Raw genomic sequence first — 17,077 nt, forward strand, 5'->3', positions numbered from 1 at the left:
AATTTCTTTACTACTAGCATTATTCAGTATTGTGGCTAAAGTGTGTCCTCCAGGTAAACTTCTGCCCAGTGCCCACTTCTCGTAACAATCTGATTTTATCTTCATGAGGGATGTCTGCTTCTATCGAAAGCCACATACTCAAAATTGGCACACCATCTTTTTGGGCTTCTATCAAATAGTTTTTCCATTGGGCAGACTTATCCTCTGTACCTGTGAGTTGTCTGGACTTTTCTAAGGCCTCGGCTGTAATTGCATGGCCAATACAAGTGTGAATTAACCGTGTAGTTGAATGTTTGTCAAGTCTTGCAGCTTCCGCTGCTTTCATAATGCGGTTTGCATAACTACTATGGTCTTCGCCCTGTTTTATTTTTTCTACCTGCTGTTTAACTGCTTCTGTTAAATTTAATTCTAATAATTTTGCCTGGTAGTCTACTTGTTCTTCAGTTGGCTCTTTTAAGGAATTAAATGTGAGATATTTAGGATTTGTTCTGTGCATTGGAATTGGTGTGGATGATCTAATCCTGACTCTCCTCGTCTGTACTCTGGGCTCCTCCTCCCAATTGTCACTTCCATCTGTGTCTGACTCACTGTCTACGCTATCCTCGGATTCTGGCTCCTGTAATGCCCGCTGCAACTCTCTATTTTTTTTTTTTTTTTTTTTTTTTTTTTAAGTGTTTTTAACATTTTATCCATTTCTCCAACTGCCTTCCTCATATAGGAATAATCTTCCTGTAATATAGCCAGTTTTCCAGACTTTGACCATCCTTCTGCCTTAGCTATGCTTTTGGCCGATGGGTATCTACTAACTGACCTCATTTGGCCATACGTTAGACTGCGTCCATCAGTTATTTTTTGATCCCACTTCCGTTCTAATGATCTACCTCTCTCTCTCTCTGCTGGTTGGGTTTTTGTATTTTACTCATTTGATGTTTACTTCAGGCCAATCGTTCTTTATCTGATGTTACACCCTCCTGAGCTCAAGCTTTCCTGCCCTCTTATTACGTAACCTTACTTCTCTATGATCATTATCTGATATCTCACTACTTTGACTGTCAGTCTCTTCTTCTGTTGTGTCTTGCTCAATAGAGTCTGACAGCCATTCTTGTCACCCTTGATCTTCTGCCTCTTGGGGTTCAAGATCTTCCTCCCAAGGTGCAGTAGATTTTAACTTACTTATGTTTTCTGTTAGCCTTGGCATTTCTTCAAACTTCTCTTTTTGCTGTTTATTTATTTATTTATTTATTTATTTATTTTTCTTGATCTCTCTCTTTAATGAGAAGATTTATAGTTATTTGAATTTCTTGGGACATTTCTATTATTCCAGCTACGAGTCTCTCCAGACATTTTCCTGTCACTATTGACTACATATGTATTTCTTTATCACCTCTGTGGTTAGCTTCTCTAATTAAATTTTTTATTAACAATCTAGTCTCTTCTCCAGATTGTTTTTCTGTACATGTCTGTGTACTACTGTCTGTTAGTACTACATGTGCCACACTATTCCATTTTGGAGAACCTCTAAAAATTCTTATTGTTCCTGACTGCTCATAATGCCCTCTGACTCTGAGGTTTTGCACTGGATAGCCACTTCCTGTTCATAGTGACTTCCTAACTTTATGGCCCACTGCATGACTGCTAAAGCAACTTTAGATTCCTGAAAATTTCCTCTTTGCAATCCATCTCAGCTTGGTAACCATAAAAGTATCTGACCTGGCTCTATCTCCTGGACCAAAGTCTCTGCCCTTAAGGTCTTTTTCTCCCATTCTTTTACCTGGTAGTCTCCCCAGGTGTAGGCTTGAATTAAGATATTACTGGATTTTCTCTGGGCTTTTTTACCTGCTATATTAGGATGTCCCCTACTACAGTTTTTTCAACTCAGTAGCCCCTCTAGACCCCTCTCTAGGTCTCACGGTTAGCGATCTCATTTCCTGGCCCTTCAGTCCTTTCTTTGGACTGGAATATGTCCTTCCTCTGTTGCCTCTGCTGTTGTCTTCTTCTAGCACTCTTCCTCTTCTTCACCGAAGTCTTCGTCTGGCTCACCTCAGCTTTAGGTTGCAACATGCAACATTCTTCCTTATTGTTAACCTTAATTTCATAATCATTCAAGCATTCAAGCATATATGGCCTTTGCTTAAAAACAAGCAAATAACAACACTGAAACAGGTAAATAGCAATACCAATATTAATTTCCAAAACAGATTACACGGATAATATATACAACACATCAGGAGACATTGAACTTGACATATTGTCATCTCAATTCCAAAATTGAGTGACGGATGAAGATGTTTGTCAAGTAGTTTTTGATCTACAGATTCTACTGGGAAGATCTTAACCTCTCTGTGGAATAATAAGGACTGTGAAAATTAATTTTCAAAGAAGAGGAGAAATCTGAAATTATTGTCACCAACAGAACAAAGTCAACAAAGCAACAGCGTTTCACTGAAACGTGAGTATTCTTGATTACATTGTTTACATATGGATGTTTACTGATGGAGAATCATTCAAAATTAAACTGCTGCTCTGTTTATTATTTACATGTGCTGCGATTCAGCTAAACAGACAGAAGCAGTATCAGAGCTTCCACTATGTGACTGATTTAACTTTTTGATCTGCTTGAAAGAATTTTGTTAATAAGTGAAAAAAAAAAAAAAAAAATCAAAATGCTGACTTTTAAAAGAACAGGTTTTAATATCCTATGGCACTGGGGTGTTTTTAGTAAAACATTGACAACTGCATTCATTCATTCATTTAATCACTTATTTATTCATTCATTCTTTCATTTATTTAACAGATCTTTTATACTAAACTACTTTCAAAAGAGGAATGTTGTTATACAACACGTTTTTTTTTTTTTTTTTTTTTTGAAAACCACAAACCTGTATTCGCCACTCCCAAATATCTGTCAAAGTGAAACTTAACCACTGCTTTCTATTCAGTGAACAAATATAGATCTCAGAAATCTTAAAAGAAATAACATTACTGAAGATAATAATAACCATTTCTAAAGACAGAAACACACAGGGTTTTGCTCCCAGATGTTTTAATTTTTCAGGTAAGGAAAATCAATCCAAAAAAATTAATTACTTAAAATAATTGAACTGCATTTTTATCATATTTTTTTCAAAAAAGTAAGTCTGATTTCAGAAAGATTGTTGTTAATTATGGAAACGATTTAATAAAAACATAAATGGTCTCACCAGTGCTCTTTAAATGAATTGCCTTGATTCCATTGCTCATATTGAAAGTATCTGCTTAATTATTTGCCCTTAAATCCTTGCATATTTAATACAAAAGCACAAAGTCCAAAAAAACAAAAACAAATTGTTGGTTAGCTTAAATACACAACTGTATTCTCTTCTTAAACATTTGTCTTTGCAGAAATTGTAAGCAATGGGGAGCAATCTGTCAGCTCTAAAAGACCGTGGCTACACTCTAGTGAGTGAAAAGGAGAACAAGATCCTCGTGAAAAATGAAGGTGGTGATCAGTTTGTCATCAAAAAGTTGAGCTCAAACCAGGTAAGTTAGTTTGATTATAATGAGATTTGAGAGTTAAATGGAGAAAAAGAGAAATTCTTATAGGCCACACATATTATTAAACATGAATTTTACAACATAAACTGGTTTGCCTCTTTATTAAAGGGATAGTTCACCTAAAAATGAAAATTATGTCATTAATTACTCACCCTCATGTCGTTCCACACCCGTAAGACCTTCGTTAATCTTCAGAACACAAATGAAGATATTTTTGTTGAAATCCGATGGCTCAGTGAGGCCTGCATAGCCAGCAATGACATTTCCTCTCTCAAGAGCCAATAATGTACTAAAAACATATTTAAATCAGTTCATGTGAGTACAGTGGTTCAATATTAATATTATAAAGCAATGAGAATATTTTTGGTGCGTCAAAAAAAACAAAATAACGACTTATTTAGTGATGGCTGATTTCAAAACACTGCTTCATGAAGCTTCAGAGCATTATGAATCTTTTGTGTCGAATCATGATTCGGATCACGTGTCAAAACCGCCAAACTGCTGAAATCACGTGACTTTGGCGCTCCGAACCGCTGATTTGACACAAAAGATTCATAACGCTCCGAAGCTTCCTGAAGCAGTGTTTTGAAATCGGCCATCACTAAGTAAGTCGTTATTTTTTTTTTTTTTGGCGCACCAAAAATATTCTCGTCGCTTTATAATATTAATATTGAACCACTGTACTCACATGAACTGATTTAAATATGTTTTTAGTACATTAATGGATCTTGAGAGAGGAAATGTCATTGCTGGCTATGTAGGCCTCACTGAGCCATCGGATTTCAACAAAAATATCTTAATTAGTGTTCTGAAGATTAACGAAGGTCTTACGGGTGTGGAACAGCATGAGGGTGAGTAATAAATGACATTATTTTAATTTTTGGGTGAACTAACCCTTTAATGTAAATCTGCTTCAAAACAACATGCATTGTATGGAGTGCAAGCGCATGTGACACTATGAGTTTCTGTCTGTTTTTAGGGAGAATCAGAATTCCTCCTCCAGCTCAATCATCCACACATCATCCATCACAAAGAAATTATCACAGGTTGAGAGAAAATTCAACATTAATTCTGTTCATGTATATTCATCTACATTAGCTACATTCAGGGCTCAGTTAATTATTAAATATTAGTATTTTTAAATGATTTTGAACTGTAATTAAACTGTTTTCAGATTCTGACTGTGCGTATCTTGTAATGGAGCACTGTGAGGGTGGAGACCTCGCTAAGAAAATCAAAAACAAAAAGGAGGGAAACTTTACATTTTCTGAAAATGAGGTATGATTGTGGATTGATGGTAAAACTTTACCCATTAGCACAGGTATTGGAAACTGCTTCTGGTTTTTACTGATTTTAGCTCCAATCAATCACACTTGAAGAATCTTCAGGATTACTTAAAAATAAAAACACAGGTGTGCTTGATTTTGTTTTGGAGCTGAAATCTGCAGGACACTGGCTCTACAGGAGCGGAGATGTCCTTCACAGCATTAGCATGATTTATTAAACTAGCTTCAACCCTAATGTAAAAATCTGAATCAGCTAATCAAGGTCATTAGGATTACTAGAAACTTCCAGAGCAGGTTGAAGCAAAACTCTGTAAGGTGTTAACCCTCCAAGAACACGACTGAGAAACCGTGATCTATCCACCTTATTCCTGACGAGCCTACTGCGTTTTGAATTATGGGTGGCACTTCTGGTTTGAGGAACTTCCATTCAAAAAGACTGAAACAAATAATTTCAATTTTTAGTCGTTTTCACGGATTTGTGTGAATGGGGATCATTTTGACAATGGTGTTGTCTGTATGTGGAAAACTTGAAAGAAAAACGTATCCGTTTTAAGCATATTGTTGTTGTGTAAACGTACCCTTGATTTACAGTATCCCATTAATAATTCACTGGAATAAATGAAGAATCTCTTGTGTTTCTCCTCAAATACTCACATCTCTTTCCAGGTTTGTTTTCACAGGTAAATACAATTTATTATCTGTAAAAATGAAAATAGTATCACACAATGCTGAAGTTAATGAACATTTTTTATTTAACACAACGTATGTAACATAATACAGATATATATTACTACAGTGAAATTTAACCCATCCTTTATTGCTGTGGAAAGAATCGCGCTTTTTCATGGTCTTTTGAAAGTACCTTGTTGATGCTTTTACAGTTTTTAAATGTCTTTTTAATGTCTGATGGTTGAAGGGTGAGTAGAATAATGTCATCTCATTGTACCCAGTTAAAACAAAAACAAACAAACAAACAAGAAAAACTTATTATTGTGTACCGAGTCTTTCACCGATTGTTTACAGCTTAACGGAAGTTAATTCACGCAAAACATCATGGGCGTCGGAATAATATGGAGCCCCTAAAGGGACGTGGTGGTGGAAAAAATTTGGGATGGTAGGATTTTTTTTATTTATTTATTTATTTTTTAATCTTTTGCGTTCCCCCGAGAAACGTTGCGTTCCCTCACAAAGATCGTTCCCTTGCAAAACCTGTTGTGAGCTCGGACAAACACTTAATGTTTAATGTCCCGCTGGCTGGCAGTAGTGTTTCAGTAATGCACACAAATAATGCGCGGCTCATAGAGTTTGAACTTGTTGGACTCAAAAATAATAAAATAAAGTCAGTGCTTAACTGCTACAACAACCCAATTTTCCTCAAATGTGCTTTATAATACATAAATTGGTACAATTGGTCTGGGACCATCTGAAAAGTGTAAAACCCAAAACCCTTTTGCTCATTTTATATTATGAAAAATAGGCTATTTAATAACTTCACTGTAGCACACTGTACTGTCACCATATTCAGTTCATACATCACTGCTCTCCTGCTGGTTATAGGCACTACAACACTTAGTTTGAATAAAAAATGCATAACTTTTATGATTATTTATTATGAAACAAAATCAATAACTTCACTGTTATTGGTAAAAATATCAAATAAATTGTAATGCCATCAAATTCAGTAAGCAATTATCATGCAAAAGCTGTTGTAAGTATGTGAGCTGCGCACCAACATCATTTGTGTAAAGGCCTTCATGTGCTACTTGCCAAACTAAGTGTTGTAGTGCCTATAACGAGCAGGAGAGCAGTGATGTATGAACTGAATTTGGTGACAGTACAGTGTGTTACAGTGAAGTTGAGTATTTTTCATAATATAAAATGAGCAAAAGGGTTTTGGGTTTAGCACTTTTCAGACGGTCCCTTCAGACTTCTCTCCGCCGCCTGCTCATAGAGACCAATTTATATTATAAAGGTTGTATGAGGAAAATTGGGCTGTTGTAGCTCGTCTAGGTTACTGGAAATAGCTGCATTTGTGTTTTAACAAAATTGAGCTCACAAGTTATTGATCCGGGAAGTTCGAATCTGTGAATATATTGCCAACTGTACTGAACTCCTTGAGATAAGCACTGACAGCATTTCTTTATATTTGAGTCCAACAAGTTCAAACTCTATGAGCCGCGCATTATTTGTGTGCATTACTGAAACACTACTGCCAGCCAGCGGGACAAAAACAGGAAGTGTTTGTCCGAGCTCACAGCAAGGGAACGATAAAATCTTTGCGAGGGAACGCAAAAGTTTTTCAAGGGAAGGCAAAGTTTCTCGGGGGAATGCAAAAGATTTGAAAAAATAAATAAATAAATAAATAAATAAATAAATAAAATAAATAAAAAAATCCCTCCCATCCCAAATTTTTTCCACCACCACGTCCCTTTAGGGTCTCCGTAGAATAAGGTGGATAGGATCTTTTAAAGCAACCAAACCCGACATGCATATGATGTAAGTTCATCCTAAGTGGTAAGTCAGAGAACACCTGGGCAACCAGTTTCCCACATACCAATAAAACATGAATGTATCTCATAGTATTCATACCCCATATGTTGGTCACAGTTTGTTTGTTTTTTCTTCTCTGATATGCATTTTCAGCCGTTAGACCTTATATAGACAGGTGTGTGCTATTACGAATCATTTTAACCACTTGTTGTCAATATCAAATACTGCCCCTTTAACATAATAATATTTGTAAATTCATATTTAACTGATTTACAGATTCTGGACTGGATTGTGAAAATATGCATGGCTTTAAAGTACCTGCATGATCAATGGATCCTGCATAACAACCTGCTGCCCGAGGTACAGATTTAATTCAGTTAATCTACAGTACACATATCATCTATATGGGATCAGTGGAGTATAAATAAATGTATCAGTGGAGTGCTGGAGCCTATAATCCAGTTAAAGTTCTCTGAAAATGTATCTAATTTGGCTTAACACTTGTTTATTCTTATGTGTGATTTGTAAAGACTAATTATTATGAATTTAAAGCAGCAGCATACAATACACAGTGATTAAGAGTGGTTGAGAAATCGAGAAGAAATCCAGGACGTAAAACAATCCAATGGAAACCGTAAAGGCAACAACTCAGACAAACACACTAAGTCATGCTGAGGCAACAACTGACGAACTGAATCAAAGGCACAGTTGAACAAGAACTGCAGTACACAAAATAAAGGTGTGTTTACGCCATGTTGTCATTACCATAATTATGAAATTACGACTTCACATAATTATGAGAAAGCATTCACATCCTCACAGAACTCCTAATTACAGCTTGTAAACTCAAATTTCTGAGAGCTCCAACTTGTTCTGTGTGACTGCTGTAGATTAGATTTCAGCTCAGAGTACAGCATCACGTGTTGTCATCTCATATTTATGGTAATAGCATCATGGTGTGAACACAGCATAAACCACGGGGAAAAAATACACGTAAGAGTCCATGATAAATCAAAATATGAGTCCTGGGAACACAACTGAACAAAATACACATGGACACAAATAACAAAATTTGTATTACTGTACATGATTTTGTTGTATAAGAGTCATTTAGTTGATGGTATTAATGAGATCTCTGGATGAGGGCTGCTGTGGCAAGTGATTTTATTTAAAATAATAATAAAAAAAAAAAATAACTTAATTTGTTAAAACTCCACACACTACATGTTGGCTGGCAGAAAATATATAGGCAAGGTAATATTAATAAGGTAAAATATCAAATTGCAAAAAATTATCAGTGTACTGTAAAAGCATGAGAATAAAATAGATTGTCAAAGCACCTATAGAAAATTCTATCACTCATTACTCATTACCAGCATCTCCAAACTTACAAAATATATATGTTTTGTTATGGCAGAGCATATTCTTCACTGAATTTGGAACCATCCGTCTTGGGGAGTTTGGAGTGATTCATCAACGGTACTGTTTGCTTCTTTGAATAAAACATGACTTGTCAGGAACTCTTCAACACATAATACAAGAAATACATCATACAATGTAAAACATATAAATATGTATTTTTTATAGAGAAAATGCAGTAAAATTTAACACTGATTTCAATATTTTTTTTAATATAAAACTTCTAAATTTCCTTAAAAATACAGACTTTTAGACAATTAAAAAAAAACAGGCCTTCTCTCTTAAAGGTGGGGTAAGTAGTTTTTCAACAATGCAGTTGGACATTGTTGATATTTAAAATCAACCCAAACAAACCCACCCTCTCTTCATTGCTCCGCCTCCAAAACTCACCCTCCAATCCTAACCACCCTGCTCCAAGTCGGTCTCGAACCCTGGCCTGATCGCTGCGGCAGGCGAGGTGAATGCACTACCAATGTCATTCTCTAGCGGTAGTTTACCTGCACGACTCTCACTATCTGGCCTCTGTTACACACGCAATGCGAGTGGATGTCTGTTTATCACAGCTGACGTGCAGCAAAATAATTCTTCACAAAAAATAGAGTGCAGATGATGAACGAACGACAAGGAAGCACAAAAAATGAACGTACAGTACACAAGTGTAAATACAAACAAGTGTTCGTTGTTAGTCGCCAACAGCACAGCAGCTCCAAATAATCAAAACCCAGTGTTACTCACATGTGAAGCGGAATCAAAGCAGCCTCCACATCTGTTTTCAGGCCTTCCTGCTTAGCTCTCTCCAGCGCTGGAAAGCTTTTCTAATATAAAGGCGGTCCTAACGCACTTGCCCAGTCATAAACCTTCATTCCAGTGATATTCTTTTGATCTCTTTTGTATTGTGTCTCATCTCTCGTTCTGCAGTCTTTCTTCAAATCTCCCTCTTGCTCGTTCTGTCTACTCGACCGTCATACACCCCCTAATGCTGATTGGTTACACGTTTGTTGTTGGTGTCGCCCAACTAACTTCCAAACAGTGTTTTTGAAAAGCTTCTTACTCCAACTTTTAAATAAAGGTAAATGTCACTGAGTGATGATTGTTCGATCATTGAAGACAGCTGATGACAACAAGCAGAATCACTGAAGGAAAGAGAAACACAAGAACTACAACCGACTTCCAGACACAGCTTTAGATGAAATCAACTGAAGATAAAAGACATTAAGGCCACATCCACACGAAGCCAGAGCTTTCCCTATCCAATCTTTTTTTCCCCCTCGACTCAAGGAATATCTGTGTACACACAAAACCTCTGAAACCGACTCAAAACGATGTAGTATACATGGCAGATCAATATGTGGCACTGTAATTCTGCCACAGAGATACACTAAAAACGGAGAATAAGACTTGGAACATGCGCATAAACCTTGCGCGCTGTATACAAACTTTAGTAAGGCTTAGAAATAAAGCTTTACTTTAGTAAAGCTAATAGGCTCAGTAGCTTCTGCGGCACGAACACAAGCATGTAGTCCTCTATTGTTGTTGTTGTTGCTGTTACATGACGTAACGATTACTGACTAGGGTTGAATTGTGGGCTGATGACATTATTGTTTCACAAAATATATAGATTGGCTGTACACACGAAAACACAAGGGTGTCATTTTCAGATTTATCCACTCTGGGTCCCGGTTTCAAAAAATAACAGTTTCAGGCTCCCAAAACGCTGGCTCCACCTAGACGCAACAACTATACAATACAAATTTTTTGCGTATACAGCTAAACACATCTCCGTGTGGACGGGCTCTTAATCTCTCAAGATCTGACTAAACAACTCCACCAACAGCATTACCAGCTTCAATTTTTACTAACCAGATTGACTTTATTTCTGTCAGACATCTACAGAAGATCTTTGTAAGAATTAACAGAGGTTTAGATGTTGATGATCAAGAGCCCAACTAAAGTAAACACTGATCTCCATCATGGTAATGTCAAACAAAACCATAAATCATCAACATCTAAACATACTCGGTTACTAACGTAACCTCAGTTCCCTTAGATATGGAACGAGTACTGCGTCGTTCGTCTTATTATACATAAGACAAGACGCATATGGGGAAAACTCCTTTTTTCTCCGATTTCTGAAGCCTTATTCAATCACGCAGTGTAACTGCACGGCCATTGGTTCGTGGAGTTAAAGTAAATGAACCAATGATGGCGCGGCAGAGTGCTGCGACTTCTGTGCTGCTGTGAAGCGCTCAGCAAAACCATCAACATCGGGACCAAAGAGACCAGTGGGGGAGACAGGCGGGTCAAGGCTTTGTCCGCGTCCTTGATCTCGGTCAGCGTTAACCACAGGTGGCGCTCCAGCACCACCAGGCTGGCCATCGAACGCCCAATAGCCTGAGCCATGGTCTTGGTGGCACGCAGGGCCAGGTCTGTGGCGCTGCGTAGCTCTTTGAAGGTGGCTGAGTCGTGACCAGCCTAATCCAGGGCCTGCAGGAGCTTAGCCTGGGAGAGGCGAGCTGATCAAACTGCTGTAGAGTGGCGAGCTGATCAGCGGCGAATTCCAGGTGCTTGCAGTTGAAGGTGGCTTCAAGTCTCGTAGTCTCAGCGAAGAGATGATATCCGCGTCGCTGAAGGAGAATGAATCGATTTGCCATGGTGAAACGGCCGCTTATATAGCCCGATACCCTGCCCCTTTTGGCGGGCTCGAGTGGGCTCGCTCACCATTGGCCCGGTTCGTTTACTTTAACTCCACGAAACAATGGCCAATGGTCAAACACTACGTGATTGAATAAGGCTTCAGAAATCGGAGAAAACAAGGAGTTTTCCCCATATGCGTCTTGTCTTATGTATAATAAGACGAACGATGCAGTACGAGTGTAGTATCGAAAGGGAACCTTTGTTAATTCTAAAAAAGAGCTTCTGTAGATAAATGATGGAAATAAAGTCAGTAATAAGTGAAGCTGGTAATGCTGTTTGTGGAGTTGTTTAATCAGATCTTGAGATATTAAATGTCTTCAGTTGATTTCATCTAAGGCTGTGGCTGAAGTTAGTTGTAGTTCTTGTGTTTCTGCTCGTCTCTTCTCTTTTTTTCAGTCTAAACATGTTACTTCAGTTGATGGTCTTTGACTGTTATTTCCACTATTGGTAAATGTTTGGCACCCTGTGCTGCCATGCATTTTTTTTTTTTTTTTTTTTTTTGACAGTGTGATTCTGGTTGTGGACAGCAGATGTCATCACAAATGGTCAATCATCACTTGATTAATCATTGAATTATCTCATAAACTTCAACACTGCTTCACTCTGTAGTGTGTGCACACTGAGCAGTGTTCATTTAAAACTGAGGATTAAAGCAATAAGATAAAAAAAGACACACCATGAAGCATCATTTAACAGTTATAAACCGTAAATAAATTAAGTTTACATCAAGCAACCTCTTACTAGCTGACCTCCTTTATACTAACAGTCTGATTTACTAAATATACTAAATAGGCATGTGCGCTATTGCTAATGGTTAATTGAGATATTAAAGTTAAGTTGATGGTTATATTTGATTATGGGCTTGTAGTTTAATTATATTAAGCTATATTCTTTATAAGTGGGCTCAAATGAAATACATTCACAGTATTTTGGTAACAGGCTGTTAATACAAAATTACAAAAAGAGAACTGTAAACTTACTTTATGGCCAGCTTGTAGTTCATATACATGTGTGCTTTATCATCTGTATTCTGTATCATTTCTTCCCATTTCTATCAGGTTCACTGAAGAGCAAACATTAGGAAATAAACCTTCTTCCTATGTTGCACCTGAGATTTTGAATGACAAACCTTATGATGAGAAAACGTAATAAACACCCTCAAATTGCAATATTGACTTGCTATTAATACATATGTATTTAATTTTATGTTTTCAAACTGAATACTTAAACTCTGCTTACTAACTTTCACAGTGACATATGGAGGTTGGGATGTGTCATCTATGAGCTGTGCATGCTGAAGTGTGCGGTGAGATTTTTCCTTTCATCAGATTGAAAGAGTGTCAACAGATTAAAATGATGATGGTATAATATATTGCAGGAAATTTAATATAATGTATTAAGGAATGCCAATGCAGTATCAACTACAAATTGCATAGATTAGTTAACCAGTTTGAAAAATCATAAAAGTTGGCTCATGCAAAAAACATGACATAAATTCCCACTGAGACAAAACAATCAACCATCAACCAAGAGATTTTCAAACCAAAGTAATACGTAAATTACTTGCATTGTTTAACATGTCAGGGTTGTCCCATTTCTTTACTGTTGGAATATTGCATTTGCAACATCACAGACAAAGATGTTTTTGAGCCCACCTGGTTTATTCCACCTGAAACTGAAATTTTGGCCAAATGTTGGATCACAACTTGTATGATAACTGTAGGAACCCAAATGTATTTAAAAAGGTGATGTGTCATTCTCATTTTGACCATTGAGTGGCGCTGTGAACATTAGAGATTTCAGTGTATATAGGTAGCCTTCCTAATGCTGTTAGGTAGGTGTTTGACCTGGAAGGGCAAAAAGCTTTTGACCGCAACAGCATGAAAGAAATTAACGCATGTAAGACTTCATTTTAATGTATGTATTGGATATAATTGGACATCATGCACGGTGGTGTATGGTGATGCAATGGAAGAATGGTCTTCTCATTTCTTATGGAGGAAGTAAACAATGTAACATCAAAGCAAGAAAGTGAGTCAATCTAATTACTCCGGGATCAAACAACTCAGTAGCTTAAAGTATTAGACTTAGCTCCTACTATAACCTTGAAAGATTAGGATGAACCACATTTATTTATTTTTTTATTTTTTATTTCTTTTCAAACATTCTGGCTGGTCTCTCTTGATCTCTTTTTGCATTGATTTACAAATGTGTTTTTGTTTTTTTTTCTCAGTGGGAATACAGGTTGGATGTTTTTGTTTGAGCTCACTGATAAATAAAAGATTTGGCTAACTTGATACCCTTTGTGTGTGTGTGTGTGTGTGTGTGTGTGTGTGCGCGCGCGTTTAGTTTCCTGCAGTACTCACAGTTGAGACTGTTAAAAAGATACTCACATCCTCCTATGAAGCTCTTCCTGAGACCTTCTCTGATGACCTTCGTCAGCTGGTAACAGACACACTTCAGGCTGATCCAGCGAGCCGTCCGTCTGTCAGTGAGATCTTGACCAGACCTTTCATCATTAATTATCTTTGTGAAGAGGTGAGTTACCTTATTAAAATATTTAATTGTTCATTCAGTTTGCTATAAAAAAAAAAAAAAAAACATATTGGCACTGTTTCTAAACAAAATAAAAAAATTAAAAAAAGAAGAAGAAGAAGCAATGAACAAACAAAAAAATTGCTTTGATGAAATTTGCCTCTCTTTTTTTTCCAGAACATGAAAACTATTAGGACTCTTTATAGGACACTAGAGGAACTGAGAGCCCTGGCTGATGATTTGGAAAGAGTCCATTTCAACACAACCGTAGGCAGCCTCACGGGAGGTGTTGTAGGATTGGCTGGAGGAATCACATCTATAGTTGGACTTATTCTCTCTCCATTCACTTTTGGAGCGTCTTTGGTAGTAACAGGAGTGGGAATCGGTACAGCAGTAGCTGGTGGAGTAACAGCTGGTGTGAGCAACATAACAAACATGGTTAACCAGCGAACAAACCGACAAAAGATCAAAATGATCATAAAAGAGTTCCAAGAAAAAATTATGTCCACAGTTTGCTGCATCCAAAACATCCAAATAGCAATGGAAACTTTAGAAAACCAGTTTTCCACAAGCAAGTCATTTTCCAATGCGCAAGCTGGGGCAAATGCTGGAGTTCGAATTGGCCGAGGACTGGGAGGAATTCCGGAGATTCTCCGTGTAATTCAAGTTGCAAATGTTGGGAAAGTTGCAGCTCAGGCTGCAAGAGCCGTTCGAGTGGCTGAAGCAGCTACAGGGGTTTTATCTGCACTTTTTGTTGCGGTTGACGTCTTCTTTGTTTTTCTCGACTCAAGAGAAATCCACAACATCCGTCAAGATTATGCTTTAAGAGAGAGTCAACGAGAATCAGAATCCACCAGCAACCAATCCACTGGGTCTACTGACCAGACATCAAATAACAATGACGCAACAAATCTGCTGCCCACAGACACTCAACAAGCTGAAGAGCTGAAGTCCGAGACCATGAAATTTGTGACAAAAATCAAGCAGACAACAGAGGAGCTTCAAGCTATTTTGGATACACTACGAGATGCATTGCACCCAAACACTGTCAACTAAGAATTACTGTATGAGAGGTGGTGGTTTGTAACTCTCAGTATGTTCTTCAATCATAGATATATGTAATGTATGTAATGATTATAGAAGTAGCAAAGGTTATGTGAAGATAAAAATATATTCTGGGCTTTCATGATGAAATTACTGAATCAATATCACTAGTTTGAGTAACGCTCAGAGAAGATTTTTAATAAGCAATAAAGGAAGCATTTTAGCTTACTGCACTCATTTAATTGTGTTAAGAATGTATATCAATACTTCTGGCCTTTATTACCTTGATGTTTTGGAAATCAGAAAACAAAAACTTTTCCTGTTTTTCTGTATGCGAGTGGCTGCTTAATGTAATTTTCTTTGACATATACTGAAATAAATATATCACAGAAATGCAAATATTGGTATTTTCTTTTGATTCAATTCACTATATTTTAATAGGCCAATTGTATACCTTTTTTTTTTATCTCTTACTATAGTTCCTTGTTTATATTATCATCACCATATATCTGATATTGTCTAATATTGCCTATCACATTAATTTGATGTTGCTAGCTTTTAATCGTTTAATCTAAATCACTATCGCAATGCGTTAGCATTTCGCTAGCGTTAGCACTTCGCTAACCTGTTGAAAAGGCCTGTTTTAGCTGAAAAAGCCTGTTAACTTGTTTTCCGTGCTACTGTCATTTTCTCTTGCGCTCCTTTTTCTACGAGTCCATCAAACAACTGGTGAGTCAGATCAGTCAGTTCCGGCTGTAGAGCCCGCGCAGCAGGGCAATTGGGTGACCATAAGACGCTGACTGACGACCATTTCAGAACGTCTCTCCTCCAAAATCCGATCACAAAAATGATCTCTGAATGTGCACTCGCGCAGACCTCTAATGCAAAGAACATATCTTGCCAGGTTTCTCGGGACAGGGAACTGGGGACTGTGTGAACGCCACCACTGCAGAAAGTTTTGTTCACTTCAAGTTCAAGCACAGATGCGCTGATGTCAGAGCATCTCGCTCTCGGGAGCGACCGGGTTATTGTCAGACTGCCCGCTCCCGCCTATAGTACACTATAATTACCGACCGCAATCCACCTTTCATTCAAAATTTAATCCCGCGCAGCAAGAAATCTTATCCGGTCCCGCGGGAGAGCCACCGGAATGCAGACCTCTAACCTACTCTGTGCGTCGGAGAGCTGGAGCTGTCGCAGAAACGGCTCGACACGCGATAAAACTGTTTTAACCTACATGTTACTTACATTATAAAATAATGTTAATAACAATAACAATCATAATGATTTTATTTTATAATCATACATGCCTCCATGCCAGCTTTGTAGTTTCATCGATTGTATAATTGGTTTGTCATGCGTGTTCATAATCATTAAATAGGCTACTATAAAATACTGCAAACAAAAATAAACACATCAATAAGTGTACATTATTTCATGTATTTATTATTTTTAAAAGTTTTTTTTTTAGTTTGTTAGAAACTCTCATGCTCACAGATGTGTAAAAATAATAGCATATATTTTTACCTTATTAATATAATTTCATTTTTAAAATCCCTAAATCTCCTTATATTGTAGTAGGTTTTATTCAAGTAATGATTAATTTAAAATAAATAAATAAAAAATAGAAATGACATGAAATAAATGTTAAAGCAGAAATAAGAAAGCTGTAAAGTGATCTCTGGATTACACTCGCTCGCAATTCCGCTCTTTCACACGCACTCTCAGTCCTCCCCGCATTGGATTTTGGGAAATAGTGCTTCAGCAAGTCTCTTCCCGAGTCCTATATCCCGATTCTTTTCTACGCCTTTGTTTTGAATATGCCTCAAGCGACTTCTAGCGGACAGAAAATTCTACATATTGCACCTTTAACTAAAGATGTGTTAAGGGTGATTTCTAGTGAATTGACAAAAATTGGTGCCTATGCAAAAAATTATAAAAGAATATGCCACATCTGATTGTGCTGAGACTGCTGGTTAGCTACAACCCATTTGCTGTATGTACACACAATGTGGTTTGCGCATTTTGGACCAGCATCTGAGAAAAAAAAAAAAAAAACACTTCACCTGGATGCC

The 17,077-nt window shown here is 37.2% G+C and overlaps 1 protein-coding gene across 5 annotated transcripts; it reads left to right on the plus strand.

The window, feature by feature from the left end:
* The first annotated feature begins 1,012 nt into the window (after nt 1-1,012).
* LOC127516155 (calcium/calmodulin-dependent protein kinase type 1D-like) lies at nt 1,013-15,401 on the plus strand. 5 transcript variants are annotated; one of them, XM_051900522.1, is made up of 11 exons: nt 1,013-1,152; nt 2,199-2,449; nt 3,382-3,519; nt 4,514-4,580; nt 4,709-4,812; nt 7,587-7,670; nt 8,728-8,789; nt 12,482-12,568; nt 12,675-12,729; nt 13,773-13,961; nt 14,136-15,401. In XM_051900522.1, exons 3-11 carry the CDS (start codon nt 3,394-3,396, stop codon nt 15,012-15,014), a joined length of 1,653 nt encoding a protein of 550 aa, XP_051756482.1. In that variant the 5' UTR covers nt 1,013-1,152; nt 2,199-2,449; nt 3,382-3,393; the 3' UTR covers nt 15,015-15,401. The 5 variants fall into 5 exon arrangements, with proteins under 5 accessions (XP_051756482.1, XP_051756483.1, XP_051756484.1 ...); XM_051900523.1 differs by having other exon boundaries at nt 1,043-1,152; nt 2,315-2,449; XM_051900524.1 differs by lacking the exon at nt 1,013-1,152 and adding an exon at nt 1,226-2,163 and having other exon boundaries at nt 2,315-2,449.
* Nucleotides 15,402-17,077: the final 1,676 nt, after the last annotated feature.

The sequence above is a fragment of the Ctenopharyngodon idella genome, chromosome 7 (assembly GCF_019924925.1).
Source record: "Ctenopharyngodon idella isolate HZGC_01 chromosome 7, HZGC01, whole genome shotgun sequence".
Lineage (NCBI taxonomy): Eukaryota > Metazoa > Chordata > Actinopteri > Cypriniformes > Xenocyprididae > Ctenopharyngodon > Ctenopharyngodon idella.